Source organism: Tachyglossus aculeatus, chromosome 21, assembly GCF_015852505.1.
Source record: "Tachyglossus aculeatus isolate mTacAcu1 chromosome 21, mTacAcu1.pri, whole genome shotgun sequence".
NCBI lineage: Eukaryota > Metazoa > Chordata > Mammalia > Monotremata > Tachyglossidae > Tachyglossus > Tachyglossus aculeatus.
Genome location: NC_052086.1, coordinates 23,156,219 through 23,174,278, shown reverse-complemented (window position 1 = coordinate 23,174,278; position 18,060 = coordinate 23,156,219). Strand labels below are relative to the sequence as shown.

The window sequence follows — 18,060 nt, the reverse complement described above, 5'->3', positions numbered from 1 at the left end:
GGGTTCTAATCCATGTTAGTCCATCACTTGTCTGCCGTGTGGCTTTGGGCAAGTCACTTCACTTCTCTGTTCCTCAATTACCTCATCTGTAAAACAGGGGTTGAAACTGTGATGAGGCCCATGTGGGAGAGGGACTGTGTGTGTCCAAACCAACTTAGATGTTTCCACCCCACCATTTAGTACAGGGCCTGGCACATAATAAGCGCTTAAAAAGTGCCATTATTATTATTTAACTTCAAGTTCCACTTTTTCCTCCAGTCCCTTTTATTTATATTAACTAGGTTTGGCTTGTCTAGTACTTTCATTAAAGAATAATTTGGCTCCAGTTGGCTGGGGAGAAGCAGTTGCACCTTATTTGGAATAAAGTAACTCTTTAAGTAGGTCTCATTGCATAGTTGAATTCCCCAAAATCTGACAGTTGTGTTCTTTTGAAACATCACATTAAGAAAACACTTCCTCTGCTGTGCAGTTTCTTCAGTAACTCACAGTACTGATCTAAAACAGGCTAGCATTGTCAGAAGGATGCTCTGTCTTTCGCTAATCACAATCTAACCAAAGGACTTGCTATGGCCAAACTGAGTGAATTACAAAATCCTGTATCCAGAGCAGTGAAAATGAGTGGTGTGGTTTTTTGTTTTGTTTTTGTTTTTTTAAGTGTTTCAGGTTTTGAAGAAAGTGCTGTGACTAAGGAGTTCAGTTTAAGATGGAGAAAAGGGAAAACAATTTTATATTTTAGTAATTCTGGTTGACTTTTGGGTCCAGAGACCTGAAATATGTATTCTTCAAGGGTTTTGTTTGTTTGTTTTTTTAGCGAGCAAGGGGAAGATGGGTGGAGGAGTCTCGGATGTAGAGGGAAAGTTAATTGAGGAATACTTATTTGCCTTTTTGAATTCTTGAAATACAGCAGTTCAAAAAAGCCCTTTACGCTATCTGACCCTGTAAATGGAAAGGGCAGTACTTGTCAGATTATAAATACCTCTTAAGTGCTTCTGATAAAATGAACTGAAAGTAAAACTAAATTCACTACTCGTTCCTCCACCAATCTCTTTGAGGTATGTACTACACCTCCCAAGCCGTATCAGTGCAGCAGTATTTTCCTCTGGCATTTGAGTTTACAGGGGCAGCAACTCTTTTTAAATAAACAAGACTTAAAAATCGATTGATGGCATTGATTATACTGCTTCACATGATCCCCATAATCAAAACTCAGTAAGAAAATAACCAAAACTAGCAAACTGCAACTACTATTAGAGAGTAAAATACCCTAAGTCAAACTCTTCATCCTAATGGCTGCTTTAATTTTTTTCTTGAATAAATGGTAACGATAATGTGTGACTATCTTGCTACAAGTGTTTGGAAACATTTTTGTATTGGAGAGCACTGATATTTTAGTTATTTTCTTCCCCTTTAGACTGTAAGCTCATGGGCAAGAATCACGTCGACCAAATCGGTTGTATGGTACTCACCCAAGCGCTTAGTGTGGTGCTTTGCAGAGTAAGGGCTCACTAAACACCCAATGATTTTTTTTTAAATTTCTTTTAGTATGCTTAGTTTGTTGCATAACTTGTTTTCAGATGCTCCTGTTGATAGTATTGTACAAAAATGGCACTTGTTACCCACAGCATAGGGATATTTTTTGTTTCCCTTTCTGTGTTATACAAAGTTCTCATTTAAAATCTGTGTCAAATAAAGAATGTTTTGTCATAATGTAATGTCTCAACGTGGTGACTCAGAGCAGAAAGGATTATCAGCCCCCAAATGAGGTTGATTTCTTTTAATTGGGAAAAGGAGAGGTAATTTCTTTTAATGGGTTTTGAGCCTGTGCTAATTTGCCAAGCAGCAGAACTCATAATCCCACTGGAGATTGCAAAAGGGAGATTATCCATATAAGCAGTTGAGGTGTCATAGGGTTACAGTTTTTATGCTTGCATTTATTTGGAATAATTTTTGTCACTGTAGATAGAAAACTCATCCAGGACTTGGTTACAGTGGTATACTGGCCTGTCTCTCTCTTCTCCCCGCCCCCCCACCACTGGTTAGGCAGGTTTATTTGCGTTGATTGAAGCTTTCTCATGCTAGCAAAAGCAGATGGAGGAAGAACTTCAGAGGTGTCACTCATTACTTTAAAAATCGAAGCACAAGATTCAGGTCAGGATGTTCTACCTCCATCTTGTCTTCTTGCCCCCACCACTGACATAACTGCAGTGTTTTACTTTTAGCAGACTTTAAATCATTTTGGAAATCCTTATTTTTAAGGATGAACTGCATGTGAAAAATATTACAATAGAAAATTTCAGATGGCCTTGTAGACCAAAGTTAAAATTGCAACTACTAAATTAGGTGATTATGTGGTTTGTAACTGGAATTTGGGTTAACAAGTACGTGTGGTGTTTTTTTTTTTAAATATCATCATCCCCTTTCCAGGAAAGAAATGCCGAAAATGCCATCGAAGCCCTTAAAGAATATGAACCTGAAATGGGTAAAGTTTATCGACAGGACCGAAAGAGTGTACAACGGATTAAAGCAAAAGACATAGTCCCTGGTGATATTGTAGAAATAGCTGGTAAGAAATTCTTTGGGTGCATGTCTAAGCATTTCTTGATGTACTGTTTTGTTTTCTTGAGGCTTTTTTTTTCTATAATTGCATCTGAGAGTGTGTACAAAAATTGTCTTAGACTAGTATTACATTCTAGTAGTGCACCAGAGTGAACACATTTTTGCTTTTCATTGACTTGTTCAGTGTTTTTGACATTTTTCCATTTATTAAGTTTTCTTAAGGCTTGTTAAAATTAATATCCTTGTCTTTCTGCATATGATTTGAATGGACCCGTATTAGAAAGTAAAGTGATAAACCTAGCTATCGTCTGTCTCAAGTTATTTTAATATGCTCCGAAATGGTCATGGCATACTTTTGTTAGTTTGATCCTCAGTAAACGTGTTGCTGAATCTATTAAATGACAGTAACTAAAGCTATTGTAGCTCCACCATGTCCCTTGGCTGTCTATTTAAGGATGGTTTCAGAAGCTCTTTAAAACAAATTTTAAATAACTTTAATATAGTGTCATATTTAAACAATCATTCTTTTTCCCCATGAGAACTGTCTTCTTGTGGTGTTTTATGATGTATTTGATTCTCTCTCCAAAGATAAGCTAAAGTATTTAATTTGTCGTTTGTCACTTCATCAGTAGGGAATCACTGGTTATTTTTAGGGGCAAAAAAACCAGTTCAAATGCAGCTCTTGACAAGGTGAAACAGCAGTGGACTAGGATTATGGCTTTTGAGATCAGTTTTTACCGAAGGGATGTGTTTTTTATGACTCTTGTTCTTGCAGTAAAGGATCATAGGCTTGTTGCAGTCAGAGTTAATTTATATGAAGTTGCTAATGAGTGTCTATTGAGTGCAAAGCACTGTGCTAGTAACTTGGGGGAGAGTACAACAGAAGCAAGACATGTGGTCCTTACACTCAGAGTTTACAATCTGGTAGTTATGGGGCAGAGAAAGGTACATATGAAATGGAGTTGGTAACAGTGCTCATGTGCTTGGGAATCGGATTCAGTCCAAAAATATTTTACTTGCAAGATATTTGCTTGTCCCTCTCCAGGTCGCATCACCCCACCTTTCCAGTCCACTTTTTGAAGCAACTCAGCTTCTCATCATTGTCAAGGGTATTTACTGAGCACTTACTGTGTGCAGAGCACTGTACTAAGCAATGGTAGACACGCTCCCTGCCGACAGTGAGCTTACAGTCTAGAGATCTGCCTCAGCTTGAAGTTTAGTAGTAATAATAAGTGCTTTCTGTGTATAGAGTACTGTACTAAGCATGGGGAAAAGTATGCAGATGAAAATTAAATATGATCCCTGGACCTCAGGGGGCTCACAGTGTAGGAATAATCCCAGAACAACATAAAAAAGGACAGAGACATACACAACAAGAGGGATAGGGAATTGAAGACAGAGCTAATGCTAATGGAATCTTCTCTTCTCCTTCTCCCCTCTTCCCTCCACTGCAGTCCCTTTCAAATTTGATACCTTAAAAATCCCTAGAGAAATACATGACTTCCTGTTTCCATGCTAGTCCTGGATGATTTTCTCTTCTCCTCGCTCCTCCGCCCTGCCCCTCTGCCATCTCTGGATAAGGAAAAACCCAGGAGTGTTTTGGCCAGGGGAAGTGGAGGTGTGGGGGTTGAGGGCAGGTCCCAAAAGCCTCCAGCAGATTTGGGAAAGGTTTCTCTAGTGTGTGGGAAAGCCTACAGAAGGAATGAGTGTTATGGGAAAGTCTATAGACACATCCTATATATATGCACACAAACTCACTGCTTTGCATACCTGTAGTGCCTTGAAACAAAATCCAGATAGATGGATTGCATATGAAAATAGCAGTGCTGGGATAAAGCAGATTACATCAGTGGGGTCTGTGACCATCTTGAGGGATGGTCTGTATCTCAGGTTGGCAGCAATACAGATATACCCCTTGAGATGCTTGAGCATTGGTTGTTGGGGACAGCAATCTTGGTAATTGATTCTTCCTTTCTGCCCCTCTTTCCTCCATTTGGTTGGGGTGTGGGGAGAGGTGGGTAAATAGCAGTACTGGGCCAGAGCAATGGTTCATCCATCCCATTATTCACTCTGACAGTGACAACAAGCTACTTTTAGCAGCAGCAGTTAAATTGATTCTGACATTAGAGAAAGCTGGTTGTACCAGCTTTGAAGTGGTATAACATAACCATTTTCTAGCTATCTTGCATTTAGAGCATAGCAGTGACCAGAGAAAATGAGAATTCCAGAATTTCTTAGGGCTGACCTGTGGCTAAATTGGCTAATTTGTAAAGGATAAATATGGACTGTCCAATGGCTTATTAAGCAGGCTTTGGATGGTGGGATTTCTCATATTGTTTAAAGGTTTGTGGGTGATCTGACATCTTGGGTCTTTTTTTAAAACTCAGGTTGATTAACAAATATAAAGAGGAGCAGTGTATCCTAGTGGATAGAGCATGGACCTGGGAATCTGAGGATCGGGGTTCTAATCCTCGGTTAGGCAGTTGGCTGGTCTATGACCTCCACTTAATTTTATTGTGCGTGTTTCCTCATTTTGTAAAATGGGGATTCAGTTCATTTAGATTGAGCCCTATGTGGGAACAGGGACTGTGTCAGTGACTGATTAACTTGTATCTGCCCCAGAACTTAGAACAGTGCTTGACACATAGTAAGCATTTATTATTATTATAATAATAATCTTCTAGTATGGAGAAAGCTGGTGAGACTTCCTATGGTTTTAGTCCCTAAAAGCCAAGTGATCTTTTGACAACAGGTGATCTTAATTTGTAGATGGTTTCGTGATAGCTAACCAGTAGTCTGGTTGTATATACCTATTAAAATATATACTTGGCTCAGAGAATGTTGGCAGTCATGTTGCAGAAAAGTGTTTTAAAAATAGCTTAGTTTGCTTCTAGGTCAAGTGAAAGTAAATATGCCTCTCATACGTATAGGAGGTGGCACTGTAAGAAATAATAACTTAATGTGCAAAGAAAAAACCATTTGCCTGAAAAGCTTTCTTGAATTTGGGCCACTTGGTATCTGTTTATTGTAAAGCATGGTTTTGCCGTTTCCGTTTATATGTAGTTGGACTGATCTGCCATTTGGTTCCTTTACTGTGTCAATTCTGAAGTTACCAATTTATAGATTTTTTTTTTTAAATAAAGCTTTTCCAAAAATAAGGGTTAAATCCTATAGCTTTTGGGAAGGTCTTGGCTGGGCCACTGACCATTTTGGGAAAATGGGAAAACATCGGTAATAGCGTTCAGATTCTTTAGCCAGGAAGCAAATTAGGAGTTCTAGCATGGGGGGGGGCGTGCATGTGCATGCATGTAAATATGTACATAAGTCTCTTTGGGTCTTGTTTCCTTGCTTGTTCTCTGGCTGGAGGAGTAGAAAATCCCAAATCAAGGCTGGGGTGACTTGGGAAGGTGAGGAGTTAGGGACTACTAGCAGCAGTTCATTCCCCTAACATGACCCTTCAGTTTTGTTTTGTTTTTTCGCTCCCACAATATTAGTAGCTCCTGGGTGCCTTTGCTGTAGTCCAGAATTTTTAATTCTGGGCACTTTTTAGTTTTGGTGGTGAACACCATCTCCTAATATTCTGATGCCCTACCTCTGCTCTTCCCTACCCTTAAAACTAAAGTCATCATCCCTCCCAAACCCCATCTTCCAGCTAACTTTCCCATTACTGTTCACTGTGGGCAGGGACTGTGTCTGTTGTACTCTCCCAGGCATTTAGTACACTGCTTTGCACACAGCTCTCAATAAATACAATTGAATGAATAAATAAACACCCCTATTTTCCCCAGTCCTGTAACTTTGGCATTATCATTTCCTCTCTTTCAACAGCTATATTCAGTTTGTTAACCAATACCTTTTGATTCTTCTTTCACAATGTCTCCAGAAACTGCCCCTTCCTCTTCATGCAAACGGCCACCGTGCTGGTACAAACACTTGTTATATTCTGATTCAACTGCTGCATCTGGCTCAACCAATTTGAGCATTAATGTGTGCGGGACATTGTACTAAGTGCAAAGAACAGAGTTGGTAGACATGTTCCCTGCTTACAAGGAGCTTATAGTCTAGAGAAGGTGACAGACATTAAAATAACTTACTGATAGTGCAGAAGCTCTGTGGTCCCGAAGTGGGGAATCAAGTGCATAAAGGGTACAGATACAAGTGCATAGGTGACACAGGTAGAGGGAGTAGGGGTAATGAGGGTTTAGGTGGGGATGGCCTCTTGACTTAGTAAGACTTTGAAGGTGGGGAGAGTGGTGTTCTGGTGTATATGGAGGGGCAGGGAGTTCCAGGCCAGAGGGAGGATGGAGGCAAGAGATCAGGAGTGAGAGAGATGAAATCAAGGTACTCACTGTCCTGATTGGGTTGTATAGTGGGAAATCAGCCAGGGAATGGAGGAGGAGGGCTGATTGAGTACTTAAAAGCCAATAGTAAGGCATCTCATCCCCCAGGCCGTACTTCACTCTGTTCTAACATCTTACTGAGCACATCTCTACACTTCCTCAAGGCCCCAGTGGATTCTCATTCTCAGCATCAAACTTCCTATCACTGATTCTGCACGCAATAATCACTTAATACTATTATTGCTACCAGCACTGTCCTTTAAGTCACTCAGTCAGCTCAGCCCTTCCCTCCCCTCCAGTCCTCACTTATCTCTTGCTACACCCTAGTTCCCACATTGATTCCTCAAACCATTCTATTCACTGTGCTTCATTCTGGTCTCTTACCAATGACCTCTTTTCCCGCTTCCCCCAGCCTGAAACACATAGGGAAAGCAGTAGGCTGCTAATCAATGCTCTTTGGAAATCACAGTGCCTTAAGGAGGCCTTCCTGATTAATCTCTCTTGTCCCCTTCCCAAATGCCAGCAACATGTCCCTTAAGCACTTAGGTACTTCCCCATAAAGAGAACTTATGTACACACCTTTATTACTTCCCCCTACACCTGAAACTTATCTATTTTACTGGCTGTCTTTTGCTAGATTGGAGGGTCCTTGTTCTCTCCTAAGCACACAGGCCAGTGCTCTGCACAGAGTAAGCAGTCATAGGAAACCTTCCCTAACTTCTCTTCTCCTTTTTGCACCATCTATGCACTTTGACAATCCCCCCCGCTCCCCCTCCCCAGCTTTTAAAGTATCTATTTTTATACTCTGCCATTCCCCCGGCTGTAACTTATTTTAATGTCCATCTCCCCCACTAGACAATAGGCTCCTTGTGGGCAGGGATGGTGCCTACTAACTCTTTTACACTCTACCAAGTACTTATCACAGTGCTGTGTACATAGCACTGGTTAAAAACTATTTATAAAAAAGGTGGCTATCCTCTAAAGAAGCAAAACAGAAACTTGGGCACAGATGCATACAGAGTTATTCTGAGACATACATAAACAATAGACAAACAATTTTAATTGTAACAAGGAAAGAAAATCAGTAAAAATGAAAACTAGGAAAACTTGAGTTGAGTATAGAAGACTGTGATAGAAGACTGTGAATGTAAGCAAAGTTGGAAGAGAAGGATTGGTTATGGTTGAAAAGTAATTTCCAAATGTATCTGTTTAATATAACAGAGTGCATCTGGGGTTATGTAAGGGGAGTGGCATCTGACCTGTAGTTAATCAGCCCAGGATTAGATCAGAAGTCTACAAATTCTTTTCCAATGTACTTGAAGTTTCAGGCTAACCCCATTTCTAGTGGGGTCTGCTTTCCACACTTCTCTGACTTAGGCAGTCTTGTTCTTGTTTAGAAGTACAGTAAAGGATAGGTCAAAGGTTTGAGACTAGAGAATTAGGGTAATTACTTTGAAGATTTCAGGAGAGAATAACTCTTACGCTAGATATTTCTTATCCAAGGGCACCAAATCTGATATTTTAAAAGAATTACATGAGGATGGACTTTCTTTAATGCATATATAATCAGAGTTTGAATCCTGTGAGACACTAAAGCAATTTGAGTGAGCTACTTATTTTAATCAGGTCAAAGCCAAGCCAACTGGTGTTCAGATGAAGAAGGGTGAGAGGGAAAGGCAGGAATAGGATGTCACCAATTTTTGCACTCAAGCCTTGAATGTAGGTTGGCCCTGCAGCATTTCTCAGTAACAAATGTAGGTTAATGTGATAAATGGGTAGAAGTTATAGGGAAATAGCCTACTGGCAATAGGAAGTCCCATTAATTAGAGTGTTAACTTTTGATATCTTAGGACTGGTCACTCAGGCAAGGGACCAGAAAAAGTACCCTACTGTTTTTTCTTGGATCAAGGGTGCAAGAGTTTCTCCTTCTCTCTCTCCCTCCCTCCCTCTCCTCCACCCCGGGCCTCCTAAAGGACAGTTCAGCAGAAAGCACAACTCTTATGAAATGACAATTCAGAACACTGACAAATAGGCTTCTTGAAAACTGGAAAGCTATGATTGATAACTGGTGTCAAGCCCTGGAAGTGAGAGCAACTTGAATGCCTCTGTCTCAAGTGTGAGGGAATTAGGATGGACCTGACCTGGCATTTACAATAAGATGACTATGTAAGGCATTAACAGTCTCTCTGATTGGAATACATATCTGGGCATGGAATTCTAGGCAAGATAGCAGTGACATTTGTGTGTCTAGACAAATGCCACAGCTGAGTGGCATAAATAGTCACGTGGTGGGCTTACCACTTTTATGCTCTGCCTTGTTCTACTGTTGTTGTCCTACTTTTCTCCCATCCTCATTTCAATCATGTAGTAAAGATGTGAAGTCTTGACTTTTTCTGTAATTTAGGAATGTAATTAGACCTTTATATTGACAGCTCCAGAATGAGGCTTCTGTGAAAGATATGTCCTTTGAGAAGAGCAAGTGGAAAAATTTAGGGCCCAGAATTTAGTTTTGAGTGGCAACCACACACAGTTAGTGTGGGGAGAAGAGAAGTAGCGAAGGAAACCAAGGGAGAGGTAAGAGGAGAACCCAGTGAGTACTGTTGTGCAAGTCCAAGGCCAAAAAATTTCTATAAGATAGTCATCCCTTTGTTGAAAGGAGTAGAAAGAACAAGTAGTTCGGACAGAGAACAGATGATTAGACTTCACTATAAAGGGATCATTGGAGTACATGGTGAACATTAGTTCAGTTTAGAAAACAGTTGGAGTTTGGGCCCCTGGCGGGGAGCCGGCTTAAAGGAGTTGGATGAGAGGACGTGGCGGCCATAGATATAAAGAGGAATTTAGATGGAATGGGTGATGGGAGCAGTGAGAAATTCTTCCCCATGCTGGAAGACTGTCCAGATTGAAGCATCTCACTTGAGGTTATCATGCTAATTGATGTTAAATAGGTACACAGTAATAATGCTAACAATAATAATTGTTGTATTTAAGCGCTTACTCTGTGCCAGGCACTGTACTAAGTGCTGGGGTAGACACAAGCAAATCAGGTTGGACCCAGTCCCCACCCCAAATGGGGCTCACAGTCTTAATCCCTATTTTGCAGATGAGATAACTGAGGCACAGAAAAGGTCAGGGACTTGCACAGGGTCACACAGCAGGCAGGTGCTGGAGCTGAGATTAGAACCCAGGTCCTCTGATTCCCAGGCCTGTGCTCTTTCCATTAAGCCATACAACTCCCATTTAAGTGGTGCTGAAGAAGCTGTTCAAGAATCCAGAAGTGGTTCCAGTGGTAGATTATTTTAATAATATTTATTGACCACCTACTATGTGCTGGGCATTATACTACTGCTGAGGAAAATAGAGTAGAATAAAAGTAAGATATGGTCTCTGCTATTGTGCTAAGTGTTTAGTGAAACCAGGTTTTGCTGCCATGTAGAAGGTTGGATGCATCAAGGCTCTACAGCTCTTTAGTTTGGGCTGAAGCTTGATGCCACATAGATGGCTCTGTTCATTTATCTTGATTTGACTTTATTCCCCAAATTGAGTAGCTCTACAGCTTATGACTAGTGGAATACTTTGTAGCAGGGAAGCTGAGACCTCAGCTGGATAGTACCAAGGTCCTTACAGTCTGCTACTTCCCCTGTCCATAACTTACATTAGTGTGTTTTCACCACTAGATTGTAAGCTCCTTGAGGACAGAAACCATGTCTGCTACCTCTGTTGTATTTGCCCGAGTACTTAAAGTGCTCTCAAGTGCCATTGTTTGATTTTGTGTTTTACCTCAGTTTGAGAGGGTGACTATGAGGATCAGTAGGGCTCAGGAACAGCACTGGTAAGTTAGTTTTTCTGGAGTAGGGAGTGTGGGTAGACAGTCTTTTCTAAACTGCTTTTCATAAAATGTGTAACTTACCTTAATATGTGCTAGGTATTTGTATGCCTGGCTATTTACATACAAAAATCAGTTTATCAGCTATTTCTGTAGTGATCCTGACACACATTTTTTCATTGGCTTTATTCTTATTGACTGTAAATTTGTAGGTGCTGCGGTTCTCCCATACCATGGGAGTTGTATTTTTGCACAATCCTGCTCTAAAAAAAACCTTGCAGCATTCACCCCTTTGACACTGCATGTGCATACAATCCCAGGATTGGCACTGGAAATCTTTTTCTAAAGAGCATGGTGGAAACCATAAGAGGTTGTCATGTCCTTGATATAATCATCCACTTGAGGTCCCAGTGGTTAGTAGAATTAGTAGGTAAGACCAAAACCTTTGTGACAAATCGAGGTCAGGGAGCCTGCAGTTTCTGTTATACTGGGTAAAGCTTGTACACAGTACAATGTAACTTCTATTATTAATAGAAGTTCCATGCTTCTATGCTTAAGGGAACAGAGTTGGAAGCCATTTTTTCCTTTAGAACTATTTATAGTTATTATAATGAATTTGTCTAAACTTGGGGTAAGTATTCTGGACTTACTAATAATAGAGTCCCAAACCAACAAAATAGTGAATTTCTGTACCTCCCTTCCCAAATTTTCAAGTCATTGGGTTTCACTCAATGGTGTTAGAGTGCTTATTACATGCAGAGCACTGTACTAGTGCTTGGGAGAGTACAATACAACAGATAGCATGTAACATTCTGAATGTGGTAATATTTGACAGTTGGCAGCATTTGGAGTGGGGAACTGTTTTATGATGGGCCTGCTTGTGCTCTATTCAGTCATTCATTCAGTCGTATTTATTGAGCACATACTGTGTGCAGAGCACTGTACTAAGTGCTTGGGAAGTACAAGTTGGCAACATATAGAGAACCCAACAGGGGGTTCACAGTCTAGAAGGGGGAGACAGACAACAAAACAAAACATATTAACAAAATAGAATAAATATGTACAAGTAAAATAGAGTAATAAATATGTAAAAAACATATATACCTATATATATATATGTGCTGTGGGGAGGGGAAGGAGGTAAGGCAGGGGGTAAGCCGCATGACTTGACTAAGCAGGGCACACTCAACAGATGCACAGCCTGTAAAATTGATTTCCAGCTGAATCTGATTACATAACCAGGTTTAGCAATTCAATTGCCAATGAGACAGTGCTTTCTCTGCCATTCTCATAGTTATGCCCCTGGAAACTGTAGTAACTGTCTTCAGTGGATTTGGCTTTGAAAGTAAAGTCTGCAAGTCACCAATCTTGTGGACTAAAATTTGTCATTGATGTTTGCTTTCCTAGCCCTTTTCAAAAATATCTCACTCTTCGCTTAGAGAACAATACTAAGGGCAAAAAGAGGGAAGTTGGGAAACTAATTCGGAGCACTGGGATCCAAACGGAATGAAGTACAGTAGGAAGCATGTAGGCTTTGCGTATGTACTTCCCAAGTGCTTAGTACAGTGCTCTGCACACAGTAAGCACTCAATAAATACGATTGATTAATGGATTGATTGATCTGAGTGGAGTAATTAAAGTGTTTTAGGTAGTGAGTAAGACTGGTGAAGGGTGAAATTGTAAGCAAGTTTAAAATGGCAGATGGCAGGCTGATTCAAGGCCTCATAAAAATTTGATTGTTCTAAACATTTTTATGGTAGATAAGACAGTATATGGAATTTTAAACATGGAAACTCAAATACCTGGTAAGAGAACACTTGTGTACAAGATATTTTTTTCCAAAAAAGTTGAAGAGTTTACGGGGAATGTTGATAGGAGAGCAGGTGCTTATCAGTGTTGAGAACCATATTAAGGTTGGAGTGAGTAAGTTGGCTTCCTGAAAAACTAAAAGGAAACACTTTACCCATCAGATATTAGTTTATGGAACTTTTATTATCCTATGTGAAACTTTTATCCTTTGAAGTTGTGTAGGTTTAGGAGAAATTTGGATGCATTCTTCTCCGAGTGGTCTCAAATGAGTTACTTAAGGTAAAAGCTAAGGATGGTACGTCTGTAAACAGTTGGTTGGGTATGAAGGAGTAGTTTTGCAGATTGATAGTATTTGAGTCCCTGCTGCATACAGAGCAATGTATTAAGCACATGGTAGCATATGTGCTCTTTGCGTGGCAAAGAGAGAGAAAAACGAAAGGGGCAGGCAGCACCCCTGGGAGAGAGGAGCCTTGTGACTCGTGACCCCCTCCCTGCCCACCCCCTCCGTTGGGGGATCCCCACCACCACCACCACCACCGATGACCCGATTCCCTAACCGGTGGGGGGGTAGGGGGGCAGTCACGCCGGGATGCCAGGCAGTATTTTTTTCCTCAAAAATCTCCAGTGGCTACCAATCAACCTACACATCAGGCAAAAACTCCTCACCCTCGGCTTCAAGGCTGTCCATCACCTCGCCCCCTCCTACCTCACCTACCTTCTTTCTTTCTACAGCCCAGCCCGCACCCTCCACTCCTCTGTTGCTAATCTCCTCACTGTGCCTCGTTCTCGCTTGTCCCGCCGTCGACCCCCAGCTCACGTCCTCCCCCTGGCCTGGAGTGCCCTCCCTCCGCACATCCACCAAGCTAGCTCTCTTCCTCCCTTCAAGGCCCTACTGAGAGCTCACCTCCTCCAGGAGGCCTTCCCAGACTGAGCCCCCTCCTTCCTCTCCCCCTCCTCCCCCTCCCCCTGCCTTACCTCCTTTCCCCTTCCCACAGCACCTGTGTGTGTGTGTATATATATATATATATATATATATATATATAGTAAAGTAAATAGAATATGTACAAATAAAATAAATGAATAGAGCAATAAATACGTATATATACATGTTTATATGTATTTATTGCTCTATTCATTTATTTTATTTGTACATAGTTATTCTATTTATTTTATTTTGTTAATATGTTTTGTTTTGTTGTCTGTCTCCCCCTTCTAGACTGTGAGCCCACTGTTGGGTAGGGACCGTCTCTGTATGTTGCCAACTTGTACTTCCCAAGCGCTTAGTACAGTGCTCTGCACACAGTAAGCGCTCAATAAATACGATTGAATGAATGAATGACAAAGATTGGTCTAATTGGGTTTATCCATGCACTGTAGTGGAAGAGCATGGGCGTAATGCCATCTCTGCCACTTGCCTGTTGTGACACCTTGGGAAAGTCACTTAACTGCTCGTGGCCTCGGTTTCCTGTAGGATTTCCTGAGCCCCCTTTGGGACAGGGACTATGTCCAACCTGATTATCCCGTCTCTACCCCAGTGCTTAATACAGTGCTTGGCACACTGTATTACGTTAAGTTATTAAGTGGTAAACACTTAATAACTTAACATTTTCTGCATATCCAGCAGTATTAAATTTGAGTGTCCTGGCTAGAATGGATCTTTCAGGTAGAATTTAACAATATAAACAGTGTAGTACAGAGTGTGTGCATCATTATCTTGCCCTTTTGGTGGCATAAGGTGCTATCTCCAAGACTACAAAGAGGCTATCTTTCTTTATCAAATCAATGTGAAATTACTACCCTTAAAGCTTTCATTAAGTATTTTGCCAGATTTCTTAGAATGAATGGCTAACAAAAACAAGATTGATTAGTGACATTCTGTCTGGATTCTTCATCTTTTATTGCGGTCTCTAAAGAAAAACCCAGTGGTTTGTCTCGGAGAAATTCCTTCACTCTTCAATCTTCATATTACTTCTGTGAGTGCTTGGTTTTTCCATAGGCACATTTAGGATAAAATGCTATTGAGGAGTGAGAGAACTTTCTTCTGACCACACCATTGTATTCCGTGTCAGGAAAAAGGTTGGGCTCATACTTGCTCAGTTAAACCCTGAGTACTTTAATAAAATTTTCTATAATTCAGGGTTCATCAAGACATAAGCCTGTATTTATGTGAGGGAACTGAGTATATTCATTAGCTTTCTGTCTTTGTCTCTTGTTCAGATTCAGGTTTAATTTTCCCTCTCCTACAAGTCCAGCGCTTAGAACAGTGCTTAGCACATAAGCGCTTAATAAATGCCATTTATAAATAAATGTCCCATAAAATATCAGTGTAGACGGCACTACCATCCTTCCCATCTCATAAGCCCACAACCTTGGTGTCATTCTTGACTCTGCGCTCTACCCCACATAGTCGATCCATCACCAAGCCTGCCAGTCTCACCTTCACAACATTGCCAAGATCTGCCCTTTCCTCTCCATCCAAACCACTACCATGTTAGTTCAATCTCTCATCCTATCCTAACTGGCTTCCTCGCAACTCCTCCTGCCTTCAGGACATCTTTATTTGGATGTCCTCCCGCTACCTAAAACACAACATGTCCAAGACATAGCTCCTTATCTTCCCTCCCAAACCCTGTCCTCTCCCTGACTTTCCCATCACTCTGGACAGCACTATCATCCTTCCCGTCTCATAAGCCCACAACCTTGGTGTCATCCTTGACTCCGCTCTCTCTCACCCCACATATCCATTCTGCCACCAAACCTGCCAGCCTCACCTTCACAACATCACCAAGCTCCGTCCTTTCCTCTCCATCCAAACTGCTAACGTGTTCAATCACTCATCCTATCCCGACTGGCTTATTGCATCACCATCCTTCCTGACCTCCCAACCTCCTGTGTCTCCCCACTTGAATCTATATTTCACTCTGCTACGTGGATTATCTTCCTGCAGAAACATTCTGGGCATGTCACCCCCGTCCTCAAAAATCTCCAGTGGTTGCCTGTCAACCTCCATTTCAAGCTAAAACTCCTCACTGTTGGTTTCAAAGCTGTCCATCACTTTGCCCTTTCCTTCCTCACCTCCCTTCTCTTCTTCTACATCCCAGCCCGCACCCGTGCTCCTCTGGTGCCAACCTTCTCACTGTGCCTCGTTCTCGCCTGTCCCGCTGTTGCCCTACCTCTGGCCTGGAACGCCCTCCCTTCTCATCATATCTGCCAAACAATCACACTTCCCCCCTTCAAAGCCTTACTGAAGGCTCACCTCTTCCAAGAGGCCTTCCCAGACTAAGCCTCTCTTTTCCTCAGCTCTCCCCCCCTCCATCACCTCGACTCACTCCCTCTGCTCTACCCCCCTCACCTCCCCACAGCACTTGTGTATATATGTACATATCTATAATTCTATTTTTGTTAATGGTTGTTTACTTGTTTTGATGTCTGTCTCCCCTCTTCTAGACTGTCAGCCCGATGCGGGCAGGGATGGTCTCTTTGCTGAATTGTGCTTTCCAAGCGCATAGTACAGTGCTCTACACACAGTAAGCGCTCAATAAATATGAATGAATAACTAAATCCTTCTTGATGTTGACATTTATTAGATGTTAACAATGTACCACATGTTGGTATAAGATAATCAGATCAGATGTAGACTGTGAGTCCTGTGGGCAGGAACTAGGAGGGAGGGAGAACGAGTATTCTAGCTCCCTTTTACAGAGGAAGAAACTGAAGCGTAGGGAAATGGTTTGCCCTAAGTCTTACAGCGCTTTGCACATAGTAAGCACTTAAATGCCAGCATTACAGCAGTCATGTGGTGGAACTGGAACAAGAAATCCTGGTCTCCCAGCTCTTACCATTAGACCATGCTACCTTTTCCTTGAAATTTTTGATATTCCTTCCTCCTTTCCATCTTTCTGTAATGGCAGTACCCATTTAATTCCCTTCCCACCCCCTATCTGGTTTTGTTTTGAGCCTTCCCCCTTCAAGGTCTTATAAAGGATAGTCTGGGATTTGGTGAACAATTCTGGGCTCAGTGTCCATAGTCTCAACTATGTTCACTTCAGCCTTGTTCCCCTTAGCTTTCATCACATTAAAGTTGCTCCATCTCGCACTACATAAAGTGTGGCAACTGAATTCTGTGTGGGTATAATGTGGCTTTATGTAATACCAAAATTAACATTGCTTTTTCTGTCTTGCTTGAAGCCCAGCATTTCATTGGCCCTTTTGGTTGCTACTGCACATTGTCAAATTATCGATTCACTGAGTCCAAGATCTTTCCTTAGTCATGACCATTAGCTGAGGTTTTAGAGCTGTAGTTTGGGTAATTTTTCCTCCGATGCTCTGCTTTATATTTGCCACATTGAAACTCGTCTGCCCACTCAATCAGCTTTATGAAATCTCCCTGCAGTGCATTCCCACCTTTTCTTAGACGTTAATGTGGCTTTTTTAAAAAAGAAAATGTAGAATCAGTAAATAACTAGAGAATGATAACTTAGGGATTCCAAACTTAACTAATTAGGCCTAAATAATAGCTATGCAGCAGCATTTTAACAGTAGAAGTGTAAGTGCCTGATGTGGCATTTTATGCTTGCATTTGCTATTTTAACTTGAGTTTATCCTTTCTCTAAATGAGAAAGACTTTGTCAAAGCAAAAAATACCCATTTTTCCATGGCATGGTTTCTAAGTATTTTTAGACTTCAAGAATTGACTGGAGCAATTTACCTGCCACACAGTGACCCCCCAAAGACCCATTCAGTCCTATAATTCAAAGATTGCTTTGAAGGGGAATTGTTTTCCTTCTCCCCCCTTCTTGCCTATGCTGCCAGATCTTCTGGTGGAGCATTGGAACTCCAGGGAGGAATTCTGATTGCCACATAAGTTTTTTTGACCTGGCTATAAATAATGGGATTGATAATTGGGTATGAAAATTCATGAACAGAATTGGAGTGACTTAAATTGTCTTTATTTGGTGATAGATGTCTTTTAGAAACTAACAGGACACTGACAGATACAAAGTAAGGAGTGAATCTGACTGAGACTCACTGTCACTAACTTCGGAATTAAGAATGGTGACCGAATCTGTCTCGTTAATCCAGTTTAGACCTTAAACTACTTCTGGGATTTTTTGGTGGAGGGGTAGGTCAGGAAGGTGTCCATTTGCTAAATCAAGAATTACATATTCAGTACTCAAGGTGCAACAGACTTTCTTTTGACTTATAGTTCTTAATTGAATTAGGTAGCTGTAATGTCAAATCAGAAGTGTTATGGGGAAAGCTTATGACTGTCTCATTTGAGAGTTTTCCATTTGTGATATATTTTACTTTTTGTACAGTCTGTTCTACTGCTTTGAATTCACCTAGCACTGAGGTAGCCACTGTTTGCATAATCCATATTGTATTTGCACCATATGCGGTGCAGATTTTAGTGGCTTAGTTGCAAAAATCTTCTTGGAAATGGAATGCTGTGAACAGTGTACACCATTTGACCTTTCAAAAAAGGTCAATTTTTAAGGTCAATTGACCTTTCAAAAAGGACAGTCAGTT

The 18,060-nt window shown here is 41.1% G+C and overlaps 1 protein-coding gene across 3 annotated transcripts in view; it reads left to right on the top strand.

The window, feature by feature from the left end:
* ATP2A2 (ATPase sarcoplasmic/endoplasmic reticulum Ca2+ transporting 2) overlaps nt 1-18,060 on the top strand; it is a 69,874-nt gene that overhangs the window by 14,904 nt on the left and 36,910 nt on the right. For all 3 annotated transcript variants that reach the window (XR_005455337.1, XM_038762456.1, XM_038762455.1), the window contains exon 5: nt 2,425-2,563. Coding sequence is in view for 2 of the 3 variants with exons in the window: in XM_038762456.1 (XP_038618384.1) it covers nt 2,425-2,563 (139 nt within the window). In the remaining variant the exon portion in view is untranslated. The remainder of the gene's footprint in view (nt 1-2,424; nt 2,564-18,060) is intronic.